We start from the raw sequence: 23,585 nt of genomic DNA on the forward strand, positions 1-23,585 counted from the left end.
ATCCAAATAGTTGTTATATATATATATATATATATATATATATATATATATATATATATATATATATATATATATATATATATATATATATATATATATATATATAATAACTATTTGGATATATTTTAAAATGTAATATATCGTTATATAATATAAATCATATACAATTGTTATCTTAAGACAAAAATATGCATAATACAAAGTGACCTTTAATTTGGAGAAAGAGAAACTGGGGAGTGACCATAGACAGTAAAAGAAAAAAGAGTGACTTCACAGTCACTTTGCTCACAGCCGATTGGTTGAAATTCAGTTTGCGATCTCTTATCCCGAACATAACCTGCTTGATGAACACAGCTAAAAGCCAAGCCACGGTTATGGATAAAACTCAGGATTGGCGCAATCTCAACTGAAACTTACCTGGCTAGCCAGTGAAACTGGTCATGGTACAGGTCCCAGGGTTATTATAGTTTACTTAAAATGTAAACATTTATATATATTTTCATTCAACTTGATGAAATAATTAAAAACGATGTTAATACTAACTGTATAAACAAAACTTATAAAAATGTTAAAACCAAAATTAATATAAAAAATAAAAACTATAATAGTATCTCAAATAACACTGACAGACGCACATGGGTTTGTTGTAGCTCTATTTATACACAACGGGTTTAAAACCCCCTTTTAACAACACAGAACTCTTTAAAACAAAGGAGTAGCTCTTAAATGCCTGCATGTTAAACAACAACAACACCAAAAACACTGTCTCAGTGAGTTATCAATAAATAATCCAAATGACAATAATTTACAATATGTTACAAAAACAGTAAATACTGTTGTGTTATTGTCTATTTACATCTGTGCAAACACTCATATATTCTCTCACACACACTCACGCACACAAAACTCAGTTTCAGAATCTATCACTTATTGGATTTGTATTCTTTCAACAGGAAATATAAATCCTAGTGTTGTGGGGGGAAAATAGCATAATAAATGGAAGGAAATACGTTCAATCTTACTTTAGATGCATTACGCTGCATTTGTGTTATCAGTAGGTTTGTTTAGTGTGCGTGCGTTAGATATTCAGTCCTTGTAATAATCTCATAGGAAGAAGCCCTTTTAGTAGTGTGGCATTCACCAACTAAAAACATTCAAATTATGAAAATAAACCACAATCTGAGGTCTCATAGACGGAGGATGTGTGCAGACGCACTCCTATGGCTTTAGAGGGTTTCGCACAAATGTGTTGAGTACAATAGAAAGAAATAAAGACAAACACACAGTCCATGGCTCCAATTACAAATGCATGCACATGTACGCACACAAACGTGAAACAAAGACATTAGAGACAGATATACAGATGAGAAGACTATATTTGTTCAGATATGGCAGGTCTTAATTTCTCTGTACATGAGGTTGCACTGTAAACTGGAGTTTAGTTTTTTTTTTTTTTTTTAAGTGTCCTGGGTGTGGCTCATAAGACAGTAGCCACAGAATAATCAATACACACACTCTCTCTCTCTCTCTCTCTCTCTCTGACACACACACACACACACACACACACACACACACACACACACACACACACACACGAGCCCAAAAGGCTGTTGTGAACACTGCCAGTCTATTGCACTTCCTATAGCTGAACCACTCCCTGGTTAACATTCGTCTATCCAATATGAAAGGGGCGTGGCAGTGACAGGCTCCGCCCATTCCATCAGTCGCCTGGAGGAGGTGGGAGGGTCGGTTCTGTGACTGAGAGCTCCTGTGCGAGGTCATTGAAGCGGGCGATGTAGTCGACGCTGCTCTCGCTCATCATACAGGCTAGCTGAGTATCCATCTGTAGCAAGAAAACAGCCTATCAGCACACGTAAGCAAAATGCTTTTTGGAAATAATCTAAATAAAACTGTAATCGTGATATGGCTTAGTGTGATTGTCCAATTGCAGAGGCAGCAATTTAATAAATAAATACAGATAACAATTAATTTAAAACACTTTCAAAGCTGAGGATGGATGCTACATTTGATTTGTATTATGGCTGTGCAATTATTAGTAAATGATTTTCAATCGACGGGAAGTGTTTGATATTAAACCATGTTATTCAAAGCACATTAAGCCACAAAAGAGACAGTGTTTCCCAGGCAGCTTTATTTGTGTGTGCTCTGAGACTGAGAAGCAAATGGGGTTTGGATATGTGGCTAAATGCGTACACACAAAAATGTAAAAAATGCCTTTTTTGAAGAGTGTTCATGTAAACAGTGGGATATGTCTCAAATAAATGTGGACAGTTGAGAAATAAAACGTGTGAGTAATAGTATATTGGATCTGTGCATTAGCTCTTAAAGGTGACCGCATCATAACAAATGTACTTAAAGGTGGGGTAAGTGCTTTCTGGTAACCGTTGTTGATATTTTAAAATCACCAAAACAAACACGCCCCTACCCCCAAAAAGGGTCTCGGCCCACTATTGATAACTCCGCCCCACACATACGTAACCCAGGCAACGACTATGGCAGAATCTGTGTGTTACTAATCCAGGTCGAATATACAATGAAAAAGTCACCCCTTCCATCACAAAAACACAAACCGTTCTCATGAACAACTCGATAGAACACGAGCACGACAGTCCAACTTACGAACATATTACAATCAGGGTGGGAAATTAACTTTTTTTGTTGCCACAGTGGCTGATGGATGCCCAATTTTACCAATCACTTATATTTTTTACCAGCCACTTTTTCTGGAATTCAAATTGATAAAGAAAGTGCATTAGCACAGTATGGGGTGAATTCGGATAGATTGGGAAACGTTTTTCCCAGTAATTTCAATGGCAGAATCAGAATCATTACACACAAATATAGCCTTTATCTCAAACTGCCTGTCAAAGTGCAAAATGGCTACAAATGTAACGTCATTGCCAGAACAAAATGCATACAACTTAAACGAAATGGTCAGGAGTCAGGATTAGTCTAATGCAGGTTAAACTCACAGCACATGCAGTGATGGAGCGCAGCATTGTGGACATAACCGCTGATCATGAACTGCTCACGTAAACACTGCTCTTTGCTTTCTTTTCGATTCAAATAGTATTGTTATTGTTTAAAAGAGGACATTTCAAGCTTTCTATACAAATATTTCTCATGTCTGTGAGAAGTAGCCTATACACTATGTTTCAGATTATTTATGAAACACGCTCCACTTCATGTGCAATGAAGGTGTTCGCTCTCGTCACGATTATTGCCTACAATAGTCTATTTGCTTTTTATTTATTAAATACAGGCAATTGGTTGATGAAATATGGATTCAAATTAAGATTAAATGAATACAAAATGAAATTCCCTGGATAAAGTAGTTAGCTACTGGAAAATCTAAAGCGTCGCAACTTGTATCGCGCTACTGCCCAAAACTAGCTGTATGGCAGTGCACTTGATATGAGACCTGGATGGCTCGTGGTCTTTTATTACCTCTAATTTAAGTTTAGTTGTTCCTCTAACGAACAAATTGTTTGCATTTTCTGACGACAGGTATGTTTGACAGTAGCCGCGTTTTCATCAGCCAACAGATTTGCACAAAACTTTATATTTTCTAAAGGTTGATAAACAATTCCAAAATGATGCCGTTTCCATTAACCGATGTTATGCGACTAAAACTTATTTTTCCGAGCGTCGATCACAGGAAGCAGTATCTGCCGATCCCATCACCGATACCGATCTATTTGAAGCCTTCTTTTTATAATGTAAAATTATTTATAGGGAATTTTACAGACATTCATTCAGGACCAGAACTGTGTTTCTGGAAATGGGGGAATTCCCTCTTAGGGGAAATCTTCCCTCAATTTTTCAGGTAGGTCTAACATTATTGAGGTAAGAAATACAAAAGAAATTTAATAAGGAATCAAATTAATATTGGTCTTCTCTGAATAAATTAAATTAGATTAATCCTTACACTTAAGGCTGCAAAAGTAAGTCATTCAAGAGCAGTGAGTGTCATTAAGGTTAATCAAACAACACAAAACAAAGAGAAACTCAAAACAGCAGCAGTTCATTGCTGTCACTTTAAGAGCGAATACACGCAGTTACACAAATTACTGCATGCGGTTACATGCAGTTACACAAATGTTAACATTCACTCACGAGTCACGACGGGGTTTACGTGCATTCTCTTCTATACGGTAATTCAGTACATACATTTGTGTGTATTTGACCATATCAGCGCAATTTGTACTCGCAAGCTTTTTGTGAGATGGCTTGTGTGTGTGTGTGTGTGTGTGTTACGGTCTCTTCTTGGAGAGCGCACGAGGGCTGAGCAGTTTGGCTGCTAGAATTAAAAATAAGGGCAAATGATAAACTTTAGTGAAGATGCGACACTGCCTTGATTGTGCAAGTGGCAAATCCTGTGTCAACTAAGCATCTCGATTTCAGTGCAAATGCAGTGGACCCACTTTATATTAGGTGGCCTTAACTATTATGTACTAACATTTTAATTAATCATTTGATACAATGCGCTTATTGTGTACATACATGTTTTTACATTGTACTTACATTTTAAAAAATACCTGCATGTAATTACATCTGTAATTCATTTCTGTAGTTACATTTGTAATTACACAGTTGGCACTTCCCTTACACCTAACCCTACCCTTAAACTGACCCACACCACCACACCTGTCCCTAACTCTACCCGTATCCCACCTCAATATCAGCAAAGGTGTTTTGCAATACAATTTAAACAAAGTAAGTACATTGTACTTATTTTTTGATGTAAGTACATAGTACTTAAGGCCACCTAATATAAAGTGGGGCCAATGCAGTGATGTGAAGGTTCATTCGCGCTGTTTGTGAACTAACGTCTTCACAGAAAGTTTTCAAATGACTTCGTAAGTTATTTAATACACAAGTATGAATTGTACCTCACCTTCAGCATTATAATTATTTTACCCACGCCGGAAAAAGAATGAGACGTTGCCGCTGCATGCCATGTCCTTCCCTCACTCTCATGACAGGCGCGTGTCATCAGCATGAGATTGGTTTATGAGACCTTTTTATACAACGCTGATCAATCATCCCAAAGCGATTATCGACCGATTGAGACCGGTTGCCGATCAATCGGAGCACCCCTATTGGTAATCAATAAAAATGTTTTACAACCCACCCGCCACTGTGGCTAGAATACACAGCATTCTCGTGATGAAAAGTAGAGACGATTATAGACGAAAAATGAGGAGAGATTTATCTTAGATTTTATTTTATGCAAAACATTTTAGCCTCGTCTTTTTTCGTCAACAATGATGCATGTTAATTTAGTGTTAGTCAGCGTTTTTGGACATTGGTGCAGTCTCGTCTTAGTCATGGAAAAAAGGTTGTTGATGAGCATATTTCTTCTCGTCTCGTCTGACGAAATTAACACTAAATCGAGCAACCTTAATTTGCATACAAAATAATTTCAAACACCCTCATATCCTGTTTATGTCTAATGTAAGCCAGTATGTGAGGGAAAAAAAACCCTTAACAGGAACACCTGGTGATAATGTGCAAAATCAAATAACATTAAGCTACCAGACAGCAGTTAGGGACTTTCTGCGTTTCCACTCACCTCGGCTACATCCGGCAGGCCGCGGGACTGAAAACAATCATGGGAGTTGCTGTCCAGTAAACTGGGTCCAAGTAAGGCTGTGCTACTCGAAGGGGGCAGGGCTGTCCTTCTAGTCTTATCAGGAGATGCCAGACTTGCTGCAAATCAGGAAGTCAAGGATGCGCTTGTCAATAGAGCTAAGACTGATGAAGGTTTGCAGTAAGAACACCAATAGGTGACCTGGAACATTTTGGCTTCAATATGATATCAGCCTTTGGTAATTTTAGTATCAATACTAAATAGATACCTTAGAAAATAATACAATTAAACTAGGGTTGGCACAGATTAATTCAATGTCAATAATAAATGATTAATACATTTTTTAATCCGTTCTTGACACTGGACAGAAATAGAATTCTGTGCTCATATGTCTATACACATGTATGTCGTTTCAAACCTGTAAGACTTTTGTTCATCTTTGGAACATAAATAAGGTTCTTTTTGATGAAATCTGAGAGCTTTCTGTCCCTCCACTGAAAGTTACGCAACTACCATTTTGACGATTAAAAAAAATGCATAAAGAGATTGTAAAACTAATCCACATTAATTGAGCGGATTAGTCCAAATTTTCTGAATAATTTTCTGAACACGTGCGCTTTATATGATGAACTAATTTTATTTAGTTTTTTATTCAAATATGAACATTCATCAACCCACACTAATAAACGGAAGCTCAATTTAATTTAGCTTGATGTGCAAAAACCAAAGAGGTTCATTCTCATGTTACACAGCCTGTTTGAGCTTCCACATGAACCAAGGGTTCATTCTTGTGTGTTACACAGCTCATTTAAGCTTTAGCAAGAACCAATGAGGTTCATTCTCATATATTATGTAGCACATTTGAGCATCTGCAAGAAACAAGTTTCTTGTGTGTCAAGCGTCAGTTCAGCTTCTGTTTATGTTCACTGATCAACATTTATATGTAAATAAAAGCTAAACTACTCAATTCAAATCGATTTGTTTTACAATCTCTTCGTGAACTTTCTGAAGTATCAAATCGGTAGTTGAATAGATGTCGGCGGAGGGACAGAAAAGTCTCAGATTTAATCAAAAAGATCTTCATTTGTGTTTCAAAGATGAACAAAAGTCTTACGGTTTTGGAACGACATGAGGGTGAGTAATGACAGAATTTTAATTTTTAGGTTTAGGTTTTAGACTTTTGAAAATATATTATTACAATTTAAAATAAATTACTGCTCAAGAAACAGTTCTTATTCTCAATGTTGACAATTTCATGTGTGCATGCAGAAAATAATTTTATAATTTTTTAAATTTTTTTAATAAAAAATATTTTTTTTTTTATTAGAATTAAATAGAGGGAGAAAACTAACTATGTTTCCTACTGTGTTACTGTCTAAATTATCTAAAAAAATAAACAGCCATTGATAACATGATATTGAGATGAGCCGTGTTTGATACTTACAGAGCAGGCAGCCAAGACTTGAATCAGTAGAGTCACTGGGGTACCAATGAGGGTCGTGTGTGGGGGACGGCATCCAGCTGTCACATGAAGTGGGAAGGAGCTTAGATCTATCACTCCCATTCAGCTTAGGAGGTGAGAGCAATGATCCGTCACCTGGAAAAGAGACAGGAAGACCAATAGTGAGCGATTAGCGAGATAGACCTTCCTCAGATACCAAGGTTCAATCCCACAGGTCGTACCATAGTGCGAGTTGATTGCGAGCTCAATAATAGAGTCACTGATTTGAGTTTGTGGCTCTCCAGATGGAAGAGACTCCTCTGGGGGGCCCGGTAGAGAGATATCCAATAAGGAGGCCACACTAGGAGGAGCCAAGAGGGAGTCCCCACCCCCTGGAGATGGTGGAGAGACACCATTCTGCAGGGATTCCTGCAGACAAAGAGAACAAACAGACCAAGATATTACCAACTGTGCATCCAAAAGTGAAAGAGCATCTAGGGAGAGGATTATTTCTTACCTCAGAAGGCTCCTGATCAAGTAGATCAGGCTCTAACTCAGGTGCGATAGGTACTGAGTCCATGGCCTCTTCAGACTCCGCAATGGCCTTATCTATACTAGGGGCCTCTACTTCCCGACAGGGGCTGCCAGGGATAATACCTGCAGATTTTGCAGCCAGGTCAATTGCACCTGAAACAAATTCAAGAGAAATTCAAGAGTGTGTAGCTTTGGGATTCAAATGTTCAGTGCATAAATGCATCTTTTATCATTTAGTTTCTTATTTGATTCTTACTGGACAGCTGAGTAGCAGGGGCAGGACTAGCTGTACTGGACAAAGGTTTTGAGGAAAGTTGCCGGTTGGATGGGGCGAGACGAGTTTGTATTGGACGAAAAGAACCAGTGCCTGACAAAAAGATACACAAAAGATTTAAAGAGAAATATTGGGATTAAGATCAGATAGACAGATAACGTGATCCTGAAAGTATTTGGACACTTCAGCAGCATTCAAAAATACATACATTTGACTGCTTAACTTCAAGTCACTTTTATCATTAAAAGTTTTGCTTGAAGAGAGTTTTTGTATCATTTTTTTATTTTTAAATGTCACTTGGTGTGACATTTTGTTATGTAATGACATTTAAAGTGCGGCATAAGAGTCCAAATATTTATGTGAGAATAAAGGTGCATTTAAAGGTGTGCAAGAGTGTTACGCATTTGAGTGGGTTTATTACCTGTAGCAGATGAATTGGAGAGAATGGAGAAGGAGCACACATGAGGCGAAGTGTCTCCGGTGGTTCGTGGCAGCAGCGTTCTCTGTGAAAAAATATTTATACAAAATCTATTATTATGTCTAAGTAACACAAACAGTAGAAGAACCGTTTCAATGTGAAGAATATAAAGAAAGGAAATTCCTATTTGTTTTTCCTTCCATCCACACTCACCTGAACCACAAGAGGTTTCCTTAGAGGACGGCCCCTCCCTATTTTCCGCTGCTTTGAAAATATATCTGACTGAAGACAAAAATTATAATTAGATGAAAAAGGCTGTTGATGGAAACAGACAAAAATGCTGCTGAAATCATCATATTAGAGTGATTTCTGAAGGATCATGTGACACTGAAGATCAGAGTAATGATGCTGAAAATTCAGCTTTGACAATAAATTTCTATCAAAAATATATTTAAATTGAAAAATGTGACTTTAAATTGTAATATTTCCTAATATTAATTGAAGCCTAATAAATGTTAAATAAATGTTGAATGCCTATAATTCATGGTTGAAATAAAAAAATAAAAAAATTGAGACATGAGTAGCTGAATTAGTATCAGTGATACTAAAATAATGCCATTAAACAAATATTTAAAATATACTGTATGTTGTTTCTACATTAATTTGGAGATTAACCAAGAAATTACTACATAATAAAATATATTAAAAACTTTGTAAAAAAATACGATTAATCATTGTGTGATTAATCTAGTTATTTTTTTCAATTGATTGACAGCACTAGTTACATTTATATATAAAAAAGTTTGTCCTATAGTTTTCTAGAAACGCTACTCACTAGGGGTGACCCCCAATAGTCATAGATTCGATGCATCGATATGCGGAGCCGGATTCGACCACCGATCTCACAGTTGAATCTTTGTGGGTGTTATAAAATAATGAGGTTGCTCAATATTTTAAAGACGTGGCATAGCGCTGAGCTTCGCATCCGGTGTGCGACCCCTTTAAGGGCGCTGAGCTTTGTGTTTGCGCCGAAATGCATTCGGCGCCTGTCTGCGTCGATTCGGAAAGTTGGTTAAAATCCTGCTGCGCCACAGAGCTCCATTTCAAGGTTTTAAATTAAATTTATAATATATTTCCCTCAAATCATCAATGTACATACTAAAGATACACCCATCATGTGCAGCTCTTCTATCAGAAGTCGATTCAAAATTGAGCTTGCGCGTATATAATGTGTGCGTCTGGTGTGAGATACCTGAGACGCGACGCTGAGCTTTGCGTCCGGTGCGCGACCCCCTTTAGGCATAATTGGCTTAAGAATGTGCATGTACTCACTCAAAGTGTTCTTGTCCTCTCTAGGCAGATTTTTTTTTAAAGGTTAATTTATCAAAATGTTCTTTTATATATTTGTGTGATGTTCTGTATTTCGATCACGGCTTTAAAATGTTCTGAGAAAACGTTTTACGGTCTATGCTCCCAACCCATTCACACACACATAAGCCCCTTTCACACTGCGATTCCGGCAAATACACGGATAATGCGACCCGGCATTTGTTCCCGGGCCGCTAGATTTGGCCCATTCTCACTGCCAGCGAAATACCGTAATATGTGCGCTTTCACACACAACCCGTAACGGTCCTGGAACGAGTTGACACGTGACATCCTGATGTGACGTATAATGGCGAGCGATCTCAGCTTCAGCGCGGATAGTAAGGAGCTCTGTGGTCTCGACTTGTGTCCAGTTTGCGCAAATTTCTGCTAGTTTAATTTTAGTTTCTTTTGTATACGAACACTCTCTGCGTTTAAAACACCGACTAGGTCTTCTGGCACTGCAGGGTTGTATTATTGAAAAAACAAGCTCTAGGAGTCGCACGATAACTACGTACACGTTGCGGCATTAGTTTCGGCTTTTGTTCACACAGCGCTCGTCCCGGGTCGAATACCGCAATGTTACTAGGTCCCCGACCCGGGCTCAATTCAGTAATCAATTCCGGGACGTGGTTGCTTTCACACAGAAGGCGACCCGGCAATGTTCCGGGAATATTGCGGGTCCGACGTGCAGTGTGAAAGGGGCTCTAGATGATTCGACTATCAGTCTACTATAGAAAGATTCAACAATTCTGATTCAAATGTGTAAATCCTTAGTTGGGGACACCCCTACTACTCACACTGATGGAGTCTAGCTGCTGGCGAAAGGCTAGCTCCGCCTCTTTATTAGGAGAGAACATCCGCAACTGGCGAGAGCTGTTAGGAGGCAGGGTTGTCGGGACAGCAAACCCTTCGCTATCACCTCCAGAGGCCAGCAGAGAACGCGGCAGGTTCCTCCCACCTGCAGAGAACACATCTATTTAAATTCCACCTAGTCAAATGAATACAGAGCAGTAGTACTGCAATACCCCACCATTTGTCACAATATTCACTCAATATGATAAATCAAAAAAATTATTCAAAGATATGGTATGAAACTTCAGGCCTTTTCAGCTGTTACCTGTTACTGTTCTATAAATGTGTGAACAACTTTGCTCAGTTTTGGGAGGATGTTTTTTAATACTCACTTTAAAAGTGAAGCGTTTTAATATTAAATTACTTTTTCTATTCCAGTTAAATATGCAACTAAGTAAACCAAAAAAAAGTAGACTGGTTTCTTTAAAACTCCTCAACGAGTGCTATAAGCTTGGAGCAAAACAATCTGCCAAACAAAGGCAAATGGAAGCATACTTTGGAAAATATGTAATTATTTCTACAATTCCAGGTAAGTAATGACACTTTAATTTAAAGAAAATGTTGTCTATGTGTACCTGTGATGACTGCATTATGAGGAATCTTTGAGCGTGCCGCATGTTGCTGTCTTCCCCAGCTAGGACTGCGGGACGCTCCAGCTGGAGTTCTGCCTGGAGGAGTCACAGATGATTCCTCTTGACCTGATTTCAATGGTGAAGTGCCCACTGAACACACCTCTGGAGTCTAGAAAAAATAAATTAAATTAAATTAAAACTATTTTTGTAAATTAACCTAAAACTAATTGCAGTTTTTAAATAAATAAAAGTTTAAAAATTAATTTACAAATACATACATAAACAGAATCACGTAAAAACAACTGAGGAAATTGAATTGGTTAGAATTGGTTCTAACTGGAATTACATTATATTTATATGCACAGTATTCATGTACAATTTCTAACAAAAGCTTTTTTCTGGCTTTTATAGTGTGCTTATGTAACAGCTGTTTCACACCGCAGCATGAGCAGCAAATATATATATTGGTTTTTTTACGTTGTGCAAAAGTGAGTGGATTCACACCTGAGTCACGCGTGACCAACAAAAAGTGCACTAAATGCACAGAATAAGCATGTGTAGTGTGTTTTAACAAGAACTGAAGTATTTTAGAAAAGAAAATGAAGAATCAAACATATTTATAGATGATTTACCCATTATATTTTTTTATTTAGTTTGGGTGAAAGTATGGTGTATTATAAAAAGTTTAAGTAACTAGCCAAAAAATATATATATATTTTAAATATATATTAGAGAGAGAGAGAGGGAGAGAGAGAGAGAGAGAGAGAGAGAGAGAGAGAGAGAGAGAGAGAGAGAGAGAGAGAGAGAGAGAGAGAGAGAGAGAGAGAGAGGTGTAACCAGATCAGAGCGGTTTTCTTGGTTGTGTTACCATTTACATGTGAATGTTGTACAAACAAGTTTATAAGTGACCAACTTATAAAACAAATGTATAGGCTAGTTGTCTTTGTAAAGTAAGGCTCACTAGCTGTGGATTCTCTTCTGTTAGTGACGCTGTACAAACGCTTCCAGTGCGAATACTCTTGCACAGCTGCAGCGACGACGTAATTATGCTGACATGAAACTCAAGTTTGAGGTGTGAAGTGGCTGTAAATGTAGAGGTAATAAGGTCAATCAAGTCTAAAGTTTAAGATAGAAAAAAGAGACTCACTGGTTTGGGATTGACCTCCGATGACACAAGTCTCAGGAGACACCGAAGCACACTTTGAGTGCTGGGTAGTGCTGAAGGGTGTGGCTTAGGTTGCCATTCATACTCCAGCTGTAGTTTCCCAGGCTTGCCCAGCATGAGGTAGAGTTCTGCCAGTGTCACATTCTCAGAGCCCTGTGAGCTCCAACCTTCGTGTTGGATTTGTTGAGGAGATTGTTCAGTCCCGCCCACTTCCTCGTCACGCCCTTGAGGTTCCGACTGTGGCGGTGCTTTTTCTGATGCAACTCCACCTGCCGTTCCAGGCTCCTCAATGCGGCACTCTATAAGTGTCGGGTCTCCCTGAGTAACAGTCTCTTTGTCCCGCCCACTAGTATCAGTCTGTGTCTGAATCACTGCCTCTTGCTCCACAGTCCCTGCTGTATTTCCCTCCTGTACAATGAGTTGAGATGAATTGATGGTTGGACTGACCGGAGAGGTAGTGTTCAGGGTGGGGTTTACACTGGTCTCCAATCCTGGAGCTAAAGAGCCACTATCTGAGGCTTCAACAGGATGTCCATCACATCTTTTCAGATCTCCTACCACCAGACCAGATTTTCCTGATTTTCCTCTAGCAGGCTGAATCCCCAGAATGTGAGCTGCAGGCAAGTCCCTAATACCGGTCCGGCCACGGCCACTCTCCTGCCAGTGTACAGTGCAGGAAGCCTTGGAGTGCACAACACGAGCCACACCTGGCAAAGTAGTAACTGTGCTGTTCTCTGCCGGAAATAGGAACAGGTCCTCTGACTCTGTAGACTGGGCCAGGCTGTCTAGAGCTTCTCGTTCCGCTAGGCTCTTAAGCTACGTGTGTTAAGTTAGGGAGAATTACTGTTATACAACATGGGTACTGTCTGTAGCTTGTAAACCTCAATTTCCTAAACAAATCTAATTGCAAATGTATCTCATAAAACAGAGGAGGAAGGAAAAAGGAAGGAAATTAAACCGAGATCTGGCCGAGATCTGAATGCAAGGATACAATTCTTTGATCCTGGACAGCCCACTTTTGCTTCAAGAATTCAATCAGAGTGGAGACTTTCCGGTGCAACTCGACGACCATCCTACAAATACAACAGAGGCATTGGCAAACATTACAAAATTTGCTGTAACTTTAATGACTCAATGAAATAAAGTATCGAAAGATATTTTCTTTCGTATAGTGGCAGACGTCACAGTGTAATGTATCATTGGGGGGAAAAAGTGGTCCTTGGTTATATGTATTACGATTGATGGCTGAATGGTTTTGCTGAATGGAAGCAACTTAAATGCAAGCTTGCAGTGAACAAAAAGATTGGAGAAGTCCAGCAGTTTCACTAGCAGGAAAAATTATATTTTTATTAAAACATGCATGGATGAATAGCTAAAAATAAGATCAGCAACATTTTTTTTTGTTGCTGACAATTAAGTCAATATGAAATTTAAAATACATTTTCATGACTCCAATTAATTTAACATGAAATAACATTGATATAACATGTTATAAGATTTCACTTGAAAATGCTAATACTACTAGAACTTTAGAATAAATACCACTAAAATAAAAACTAAAACACACATACACAAAAATTATGATAACATGGAAGCTAAAAAAAGGAAATATGAATGTGCAAAATGTATTATAAATTTAAAAAAAATTAGATTACAGAAGTAAAAACATTTCATGTTGTCTTTAAGATTTCAAAATAATAAACCTTTTGCAATAAGTAATGAAAGGTAAGATTTAAACAGGTGGATCAGTGAAGTATGTGAGAGCGATCATGAGTCTGCATTAGTAAAGCTCACCTGAGACGAGGATTATGGGCTAGACTCTGAACCCGAGCCCAGGAGTGGTTGCTCCGGGGTTGAAGTTCGACGGCCACCTTCAAGGGTAAACGCACAGGCTTCTGATCCTCCTCATCACTCACACCTGAAACAAAGAATGAATGGAAGAAAAAGAATGAAGCCTACAATACCTTATGCATGATTCTGATGGTGGCCTAAATCTGCATTACCACCCATTTCCAATCAGTCCCACAGCCTGAAACCATGGAAACCATGAAAAAAAAAAAAAAACACACTCCTCCTACACCCTGGAGAACAGCCACGGCACATTCATCCATCGCCCCAGTCCACCAAAATACCCATAGCGCTCCATTTTTTCAGCTTTCTTTTGTTACCCCCTATTCAATTTGTTTAACTCGCTAACTAAATCAACCTTTTAAGAGTGTTTCTGTTTCTCTCTCACACACACCATCTGGATCGCAGAGTTTCTTCAGCGCACGGCACATGGGAGCTTTTATCCTCAGGTTTCTGCCTTTGGAACGCACTGTGGTGGCCCTGAAACAATACACACACAAAACTATAGATGTACCCCAGTATGATCACAACCTATAAAAATGTACAGCAGATGTTCCAATTAGACATGACCTAAATCATCATTACTGTGTATTACTGAATTTTGTTTCCCCCTCATACACTTACCCCTGTTGGATGAGCTCATTTAGTTTGGCCACATTTTTGTCATCCATCACTAGAAGAAACAAGAAGATACCAATGAATGTTACATTCAATATGTCCCCTTGTGCAACCACTTGAAATGTCCCCCAATTGACTGATAAACTTACAGCCTCCGACCTTCTTCCGGAGTTCAGCATAACAGATGAGGCCGTAGAGCTCCTGGGAAGACTTTTTCAGGACACGCGAATACACTGAAAAAGATGGACAAAAAGAAGCAATAGGATAAGAGAAAGAAAAACAAGATATTGAGCAAGTCTGATCAAAAATACAGTTAACAAAAGCATATAATATATATATATATATATATATATATATATATATATATATATATATATATATATATATATATATATATATATATATATATATATATATTTATTTATTTATTTTTAATTTATTTAGCATTTATTTAAATTTTACAGAACTCTTTTGTAACACCATAAATGTTTTAACTGTCACTTGTGATCCGTTTAATGAATCCTTTCTGAATACAAGTATGTTTATTTAAAAAAACAAAAAAAACAATTGTATTGGATATAGTGGAAAACAAAACTAGAGTTTAGTCCTGTTTATAATGCACTATTTGCTAAACTTGCACATTGCACACTTGTTTCACAATAATCACAATAATGACACAATATATAGTCATTAACATGTAAGCGAATGTAGATACTGTGGACACACACTCATTATCTGATAATGCCTTGACTGACAAAAACCAGGTGGTGTGGCAGCCAAGAAGATTAAATTAAAGATGAAGATGACAGAATTCATTTAAATTGGATGCCAGGTACATCTTTGTTGTGGCAAGTTGACTGATGGAATTACGTGTTACCCCGAAGGGAAACCAAACATAATGTGAGCCATGTGTTATTAAAATGGCCAAAAATACAGCTAACTTGAATAAACATTTGCAGGTTCACCATCCTGGAATTCATGCAAAGAAAATGAAGGGTCAGTTGGACTGAAGATGAAAAAGAAGTCTGCATGGTAATCAACAGATAATCTGAAAAAAGGTTAAGTTACTGTTGAGTTTTGAAAAAAAGGAACATTTGTTGCTTGATGCAATGATTTATATTTAGATATTCAACACAATCCTATTAAAGTTAAAAATGTGTAAAAGGGCTGTCAACGAATATTCTAAATTCGAATATATATTAAACTGCGTGCGGTTTAATATATATTAAACCGTGGGAAAAAAAACGCCTGCGGTAGTAGCGGCGTGGCTGTCTCCTTTGCGATGGGCGGGGACAGGTCAGGGACAGGTCACAGGAGTCACTACTGAAAGTTGATGTGTCTTCCATGGAAGATGGCAGCAGAGCACAACTCAATTTTAACCCTCCAAAATCTAAAGCCATGTCTGGAAGTATTTTGTTTGGTAGGAAATAAAATTGTTGAGCCGCAAGATAAGGTTATATGCAAGCTATGCAAGATACAGTTAGCATACCATGCCTCATTTTATTTAACGTTAAACAAACACATTACTAAAGTGTAGGTTTCTGCTCTGACTGAACAGATATTGCATGAATAAAGTATAAATACACTGCGTCCACTGGTTTGATTATTTACTGTTTCATGTAAAGGAAAAGCTCCATGTTTAACACAGCACAGCTCGCTCGGAGCGTTCAATATGCTGTAAAACTTCAATTAATATTAATAATATTTGTTTCAATCACTGAATGAAGCCTGCTATATATTTGGGACAAGAGTTGCGACCTTAAATTGCTTGCACAAGACTCTTGATCAGCACTCAAAATTTGTTCATATAAACCGTTATGTGCAGAGAGGGTGAGGACGAGAAAGGGAGAGAGAAAGAGTGAAGTCTGCGGCCTTGGCCATTAGTTGATTTACTTGTTTTTGTGTAAGTAATACGTTGTCAAACATATTTAAACTTAAATAGACTACCTATACAAGTAGTTATGTCTCTTTGTATTATTTGTCCTGCTATTGACATAATGCCTAACCAGATGTTCGAATAGTTTGAATATTCGTGTTTTTTTAGGGAATATTCAAACGTAATTTTTGAGCAATTTTGACACCCCTAATGTGTAATTACACCAAATATGTATGTAACTTTAGAAACGGTTCTTAAATTTGCAAATATCGAATGTCCAGCATCAAAACAACCTTATACCAGTGAAGCTGGTAATGCTCTGTGAAGGCTCATTGGGCTCTGTAATGTTGGTCTCAATTCACCAACTAACTGCAAAATCATGTTTAATGGGAATATGTAATTATTTAAAAGCATTTTATCATCAAAGGGCAGCACATCCTCTGGGTCCTCCAAAAGTATCTCCACCATCAAAACGTTGCGGCTATTAAATATAACACTCTCTCGTAAAGGATTTTTGTACTGTGATTTTTACAGATGGATTTTAAAACGTTTTTACACCAGTGGGGTTGCCCTAGAGTTAAGACAGCTTTTTGGACTTTTTGTCAAGTTAGGATCCTTCTGTAATACCCATTTGCTATCCATAGTTAAGATAAGATTATGCATTTAAGAAATGTCATTCTGTAATAGCCTTTGTCCTAAATGCGGTCCTAACTGAAATTGCCATGGTTACCAAACAGATAAGATAGGATTCTAAAGTGAAGATGTTTTCTTAATATGCCCCCAGATTTAAATCTCACACAAAAAGTTCAACATGTATGTAATACTACACATGTTTGGGTTTTTTGTAAAAGCTGTTAATGTTTATGAAAGACGTGTCTTCTGTTCACAAAAGGCTGTATTTATTTAATTATGGTTATCAATTTCAATGTGTATTTTAAAATGTATTTCAGTTTCTAAAATTATATATGGAAGATTTATTTTGTAACATTATAACTGTCTTTATCGCTACTTTTGATCAATTTAATGCATCCTCGCTTAAAGCAAGCATTAATAATTTCTTTAAAAGAAACTTGAGGATCCCAAGCTTTTGAATAGTAGTGTATATTGTATTTAGGAACTAAAGTGGACAACTAACCATCTACTGAGAAGCTGCTATCAAACAAAGGGACTCCACTATGGTCTGTAAATGTGATAAAAAAGCATAAACTGTGTGTCTGTCAATCTCACCATTAGTGAAATCAATGTGTTTGGAGATCTTGTGCCAGGTCCTGTAGTAGAAATGGCGCACCTGCTCCTTGTTCTTCACCATACTTGCCGGTTTACCCTTCTTCTTATATTTAAGAGCAATATTGTTCTGAATAGCTTCAAAATCCTTCCCATGCTATGAGAGAACGGGAGATAATGGCAAATAGTTATTCATAGCTGTAGGTCTGTATGCAAGAAATGTAGCAAGAAATAAATCAATGTAAGGTACCTTTAGAGATTACAAGCAAATAAATAAATAAATTATTAGGACAATTAAATATCTGTCTGCAAGTCAAGGAAGGATGGAAACTTTGAACAATAATTGAACTGAATCAGGAATTCTGAAAATACTGTAAACTTTTGTCCCATCTCTCATGATGAACTAACTGAGTTTTTTCCCCTTTTTTCTGAACACCATTAAAAAAACCTACAGTTTACTAAACGTCCAGAGGGCTGCCAAGATTTGTATTATCATTAAAGCTGACAAATAGTCACCTCATAAAGTCCTTCAAAGAAACTGTTCTTGTCCTCAGTGCTCCAAGACTCCCACTGTCTGCGCACTCGTTTCTGACTCCCCCCTTCCTCCTTCTCTGCTGGGCCCTGGCCCTTTGGGGCCGATCTGGATGCTCCACCTGCCCCGGAGCCAGCTGAACTCGCAGCAGCTGGCAAACACACGGAGGGACCTGCTTCTGCACCTGAGAAAGAGAATGTAAAAGAAAGAAGGTTAGTATGTCAGTTCTAACACATACAGAGAAAAACATTGCAACAACTCCAAGTTCACAGAATACTAGTGTGTATATAACCCAACACTAAACAAACTGTCACTTATACACAAAATATATCAATAAAGAGTGCTAAAATGAGAAAGCTTCATTTTGATGGCTGTGCAACCGATTACAATTTATTTATAATATTTTGGGCTGTTCAATTTATTTTTGGCTTAACATATCAGATTTACAAAACCAAGGAAACATTTCCACTCTTTAAAAGCAAAACAAATTATCTAAAAATTATCTTATATAAATCCATTTTATTAATGTTGGTTCATGTAAGCAAGAGTGTATGTTCATGTCAGAAAGTATGTATGGACTTCTGACTCCCTCGGAGGGCGTCCAGAGCTGCTGCTCAGTGCACTGATCCAAAAACAACACGTGGGGAACTGGAGATGGGCAATAACTCTCCCCACTTAGACATACACGCACAAGAGCATGCAGTGAGAGCACCCCAGAATACGTTACAGCATGCAAGGCTATTGTCTCCATTTAAAATAAACATTGATTTCTTTATAAGCCCTGTGTAAATTTAGATTGCACAGATCATTCAACCAGTTGACTTGGGATCCTGATTCAATGTACAGACAGGGTGACCATCTCCTGATCAGATGCACAGTTGCAGAGCTTCTCATCCTGCTGGGCTCTTAAGCTAAGTGTGATAAGGTAAGGAGAATTACTGTTATACAACATGGGCATGGGTACTGTTTGTAGTGTGTAAATTGACAAATTTCACAAACAAATCTATGACAAACCAGTTGCGTTGTTGCATCAGAATTAAACTCCTGACAGTGATTTGTCACCTGCTTATTGACAGCTGAATGACAGAAAAACAAATAACAATGGACCCTGCTCATTTAAAATAGAGCGCTGATGCTTATAAAGTCATTTAACATGGTTACAAGCTACCACAACATCCCAGTGCTGAGCTTAAAGAGGCTCCAGTGTGAGCAGTTTGTTCAGTCACTTTCACTCCAGAAAGCGTGAAAGCTTCCCTGCGTTACGTCAAATCATAAGCAGCACACAAACTCACAAAGCACTGTACAATCGCCTGAAAACACGATCAAAAGTTAGATAAAAGTACAGAGAACGAATGCACTGACAGGTGAGCATCGGACACACGTCGAGATGGCCACTCACCTTTCGCTTTCGCACCGCCGTGACCGTTCAGCGCCGGGGACGCGGCATCTTTCCGTATCCGCTTGCTCGGAGGTCGCACGCTGGAGCGAAGAAAATGATGCTGGTCCTGGTTGTTCGGGGCGGCCAGAACCGGGGAAAGGGCTGTCGGGTTCACCTGGACTCCGGGTGGGCTTGATGTTTGGGTGGAAAGAGTCGGAGCCAAACCGGGGCTGGCCGCGCTTGATGGATTAAGTGTTTCCTCTCCGACTCTCTTTGTACTCGTCTCCTCGCTCGCCTGATCTGCGCTCTCTCCATCCTCGCCTCCTTCGGGCTTTCGGTCCGGTTTGATCGGCCCCTCGACTCCCGAACCGCCCCCTTGGCCCACTGTCATCCTGCGCAAACACAAAGGAAGCATATTCGTAAACATTTTCCGCGACTCAAAACAACGATCAACTTGGAAAGACGACATTCTGCTCAACTCAACATGGCCGCCGCTGTTTGTTTCAAATCCCCTCTCACCGTCCCGACAAATCGCATCGAAAAATATCCATTCCCTTATTCACGAATGTGACCAAAAACACAGATTCTGCTTTCATCCAAGCCTCCCTTTTGTGTAGTTTCGCATGACTCGAGTTGCAAGCTGCCCTTTATTTGTCTTGAAATTCAAGCGCGAGCGCCTACACTTTAGCGCCCTGCAGAAACGACAGACGACAACGCAAATCTTTCGCGCATTCGACCTCTATCTAAAGTGCTTGTTTCTCCAGCACTCTTACCCATTCTCGAGGTCTTCGGAAGCAGACGGCGTCTTCTTTCTCTTCACCATGAGTTCGAAGATTTTCGAGAACAAAACTTGACGAATTTGTACATATTCAAAGCGCAAACGAGGTCAGGCAAAGTCGTCCTCTCCTGGCTGCTGCTCCTACTGGGGTTCAACTCCGCGCAGCGCAACTGGGAGCTCTCGTAGCCACAGCAACTCTGACTCATAAACTCACTAGTTTTATCACAACAACAAACACCTGTCATTTAGCATATGTTTATGATAAAACACCACACGACGACGTAACTTTGAATGTGGCTGCTCCAACAGATCTGCTTTTGAGGCATTTCGGTCAATTCTAACCAATGCACGCGCACACAGCCACTATTCTCTCACTGGACTTTGCTTACATTATATACGTCATCATAACAAACAGAGCAGAAGCTGATTTATTATTAACATTTTAATTTAGCTCATTTACACACACAGTCCTAATTTATCCCAAGATAAAATATCTACAGCGCTCGTTGATTTCATCACCTCAACAACAAGCAGGACAGACTTGATAGAGCACATATAGATCACGTTCACGAGAGGGGGTGTGGTATGGTGCTTTGCATACACAGAAATAAATTAAACATTCGCAATCGCAGATATAACAGCGACTACTTGAATCTTTCATCTTTAATGGTTTTTAAAAATAACAAGTTTTCACTTGTCTTTGACAATGTTTTCCTTGATTAGGATGTGCCTTTATTTTATGAGAGCCTAAAACATTAACAGACTGTCAGAAAGGACAAATGTCAAAAGACGTTTTCTACAAACGTGCATTTTTAGATGTTAGAGGTCCGTTGCTTCCTATTATATATGAAACATTATTGCAGCCAAGACTGAGAACTCTATGTCGTGGTTGCAAAACAACTTTTAGCTTGATTTATCCCATTAATTAAATTGTCATAATATCTTTATGAAATAAGATACGTCTAGGCAATGCCGACCACAGCTGCTCAACCACTGCTACCAACAGCTGCAGCTGTCAATGCCCTAGTGTCCAGTCCAGTTTGAAGGGAGCAGTTAAATTAAAGAAACTGCTTTGATATAACGTTACCCTATCTGCTGAGCATTCAGTTAAAAACTATATTATAGCTAATACAACCACATATCAAATTTAGTTTGCCTAGAAAGAACCCCTTGTGACTGAACACAAACAGTGACAGGTAGCCTACAAATAAACAATCTGAAATACATTGTCAACTTTATTAAGTATCACTTGCACAAATGTGAATACTATTTGACTATAAATCCAGGTGAATGGCTTTCAAATATATATTTTGAGGGGCTCAAAATAATGCAACTCGGAGAGGCTGTTAGTGTGATTACACCATAAACGAATTGCAACAACTGATACCTAACTAGCAGTGCCAGCAGTACATTCATTGTCAAAGTTGCTTCGCTAACTTGCTAGCTAAACAGTTACCGTTTCGTCTGCGGTGAAGTCGAACAATCAGCTCAGACATGTAATCAATAATTATGTATTGTCAAAAATGGACTTTACAAGTTCTATACCTGTTTAGGAGATGTTTTGTTGGCCCTGAGAAACTCCACGGTATCCAGAAAGACCAAACAGAGGGGTAACAGGAGAACCACTGAGAAGTGCATCCCTTCCTGTTTTCCTCTGCTGTCAGGCACGCCTACCACGACTCAAAAACAAATCCTCTGATTGGTCAATGTGATGCGCATCGCCGGGTTCGTAAAATGATTGACGCACGAGTTATCCAATCAATCATGAAAAACAGAGGGGGCGTTTTTTCAAAGCAGCCAATCATAACTTACGCTCAACTACCGTCATTTCATTCATCTCGCAAATGTTTTAAAATAACGGTCCCACCCAAAATGAACAAAGACCGATAGAGACAGAGAAAACACGAGGGGGTCAATTAGTATTGTTGGTAAAATGTAATTTACAACGTTAAAACAACGTTATATAGTTTACATATATTTTAATATTCGTTATTTTATTGTTATGCTATTGTATATATTTAGTTTTAAATTCTCATAACAATATAGCCTAACTCAACTCAACTTAATAAAACACAAAAATAAACAAAAATACATTTTCTTCAAAAATAAACAAAATATAAAAAACACAAAACGTGTAATCACACTAATGTTAGTGTGCTGTATCAAGGCACCTCAGTGGGAAGTCTGTGGGAAGGAAAAAGTGTGGCAAAAAACGCTGCACAACGAGAAGAGGTGACAGGACCCTGATGAAGATTGTGGAGAAGGACCGATTCCAGACCTTGGGGGACCTGCGGAAGCAGTGGACTGAGTCTGGAGTAGAAACATCCAGAGCCACCGTGCACAGGCGTGTGCAGGAAATGGGCTACAGGTGCCGCATTCCCCAAGTCAAGACACTTTGGGCTACAGAGAAGCAGCACTGGACTGTTGCTCAGTGGTCCAAAGTACTTTTTTCAGATGAAAACTAATTTTGCTTGTCATTCGGAAATCATGGTGCCAGAGTCTGGAGGAAAACTGGGGAGAAGGAAATGCCAAAATGCCTGAAGTCCAGTGTCAAGTACCCAGAGTTAGTGATGTCTGGGGTGCCATGTCAGCTGCTGGTGTTGGTCCACTGTGTTTTATCAAGGGCAGGGTCAATGCAGCTAGCTATCAGGAGATTTTGGAGCACTTCGTGCTTCCATCTGCTGAAAACTTTATGGAGTTGAAGATTTGGTTTTTCAGCACGACCTGGCACCTGCTCACAGTGCCAAAACCACTGGTAAATGGTTTACTGACCATGGTATTACTGTGCTCTATTGGCCTGCCAACTCTCCTGACCTGAACCCCATAGAGAATCTGTGGGATATCGTGAAGAGAAAGTTGAGAGACGCAAGACCCAACACTCTGGATGAGCTTAATGCCGCTATCGAAGCATCCTGGGCCTCCATAACACCTCAGCAGTGCCACAGGCTGATCGCCTCCATGCCACGCCGCATTGAAGCAGTCATTTCTGCAAAAGGATTCCCGACCAAGTATTGAGTGCATAACTGAACATAATTATTTGAAGGTTGACTTTTTTTGTATTAAAAACTATATGCTAAAAAATATGCTAATTTT

At 38.7% G+C, this 23,585-nt stretch overlaps 1 protein-coding gene across 3 annotated transcripts; it reads right to left on the bottom strand.

Annotated features, from left to right (window-relative positions):
• Positions 1-640: 640 nt before the first annotated feature.
• Positions 641-22,189, bottom strand: cramp1 (cramped chromatin regulator homolog 1). 3 transcript variants are annotated; one of them, XM_067413444.1, is made up of 20 exons: positions 22,038-22,189; positions 19,736-20,106; positions 18,321-18,520; positions 17,808-17,961; positions 14,854-14,937; positions 14,711-14,759; positions 14,481-14,566; positions 14,033-14,156; positions 13,230-13,311; positions 12,221-13,054; positions 11,077-11,242; positions 10,447-10,607; positions 8,495-8,563; positions 8,285-8,366; positions 7,846-7,956; positions 7,573-7,742; positions 7,298-7,484; positions 7,059-7,211; positions 5,597-5,733; positions 641-1,843 (listed from the first exon to the last, which is right to left on the bottom strand). In XM_067413444.1, exons 2-20 carry the CDS (start codon positions 20,103-20,105, stop codon positions 1,721-1,723), a joined length of 3,342 nt encoding a protein of 1,113 aa, XP_067269545.1. In that variant the 5' UTR covers position 20,106; positions 22,038-22,189; the 3' UTR covers positions 641-1,720. The 3 variants fall into 3 exon arrangements, with proteins under 3 accessions (XP_067269545.1, XP_067269534.1, XP_067269554.1); XM_067413433.1 differs by lacking the exon at positions 22,038-22,189 and adding an exon at positions 20,488-20,856; XM_067413453.1 differs by lacking the exon at positions 22,038-22,189 and adding an exon at positions 20,194-20,441.
• Between the last annotated feature and the right edge of the window lie 1,396 nt (positions 22,190-23,585).

Source organism: Pseudorasbora parva, chromosome 2 (assembly GCF_024679245.1).
Source record: "Pseudorasbora parva isolate DD20220531a chromosome 2, ASM2467924v1, whole genome shotgun sequence".
Taxonomy (NCBI): Eukaryota; Metazoa; Chordata; class Actinopteri; order Cypriniformes; family Gobionidae; genus Pseudorasbora; species Pseudorasbora parva.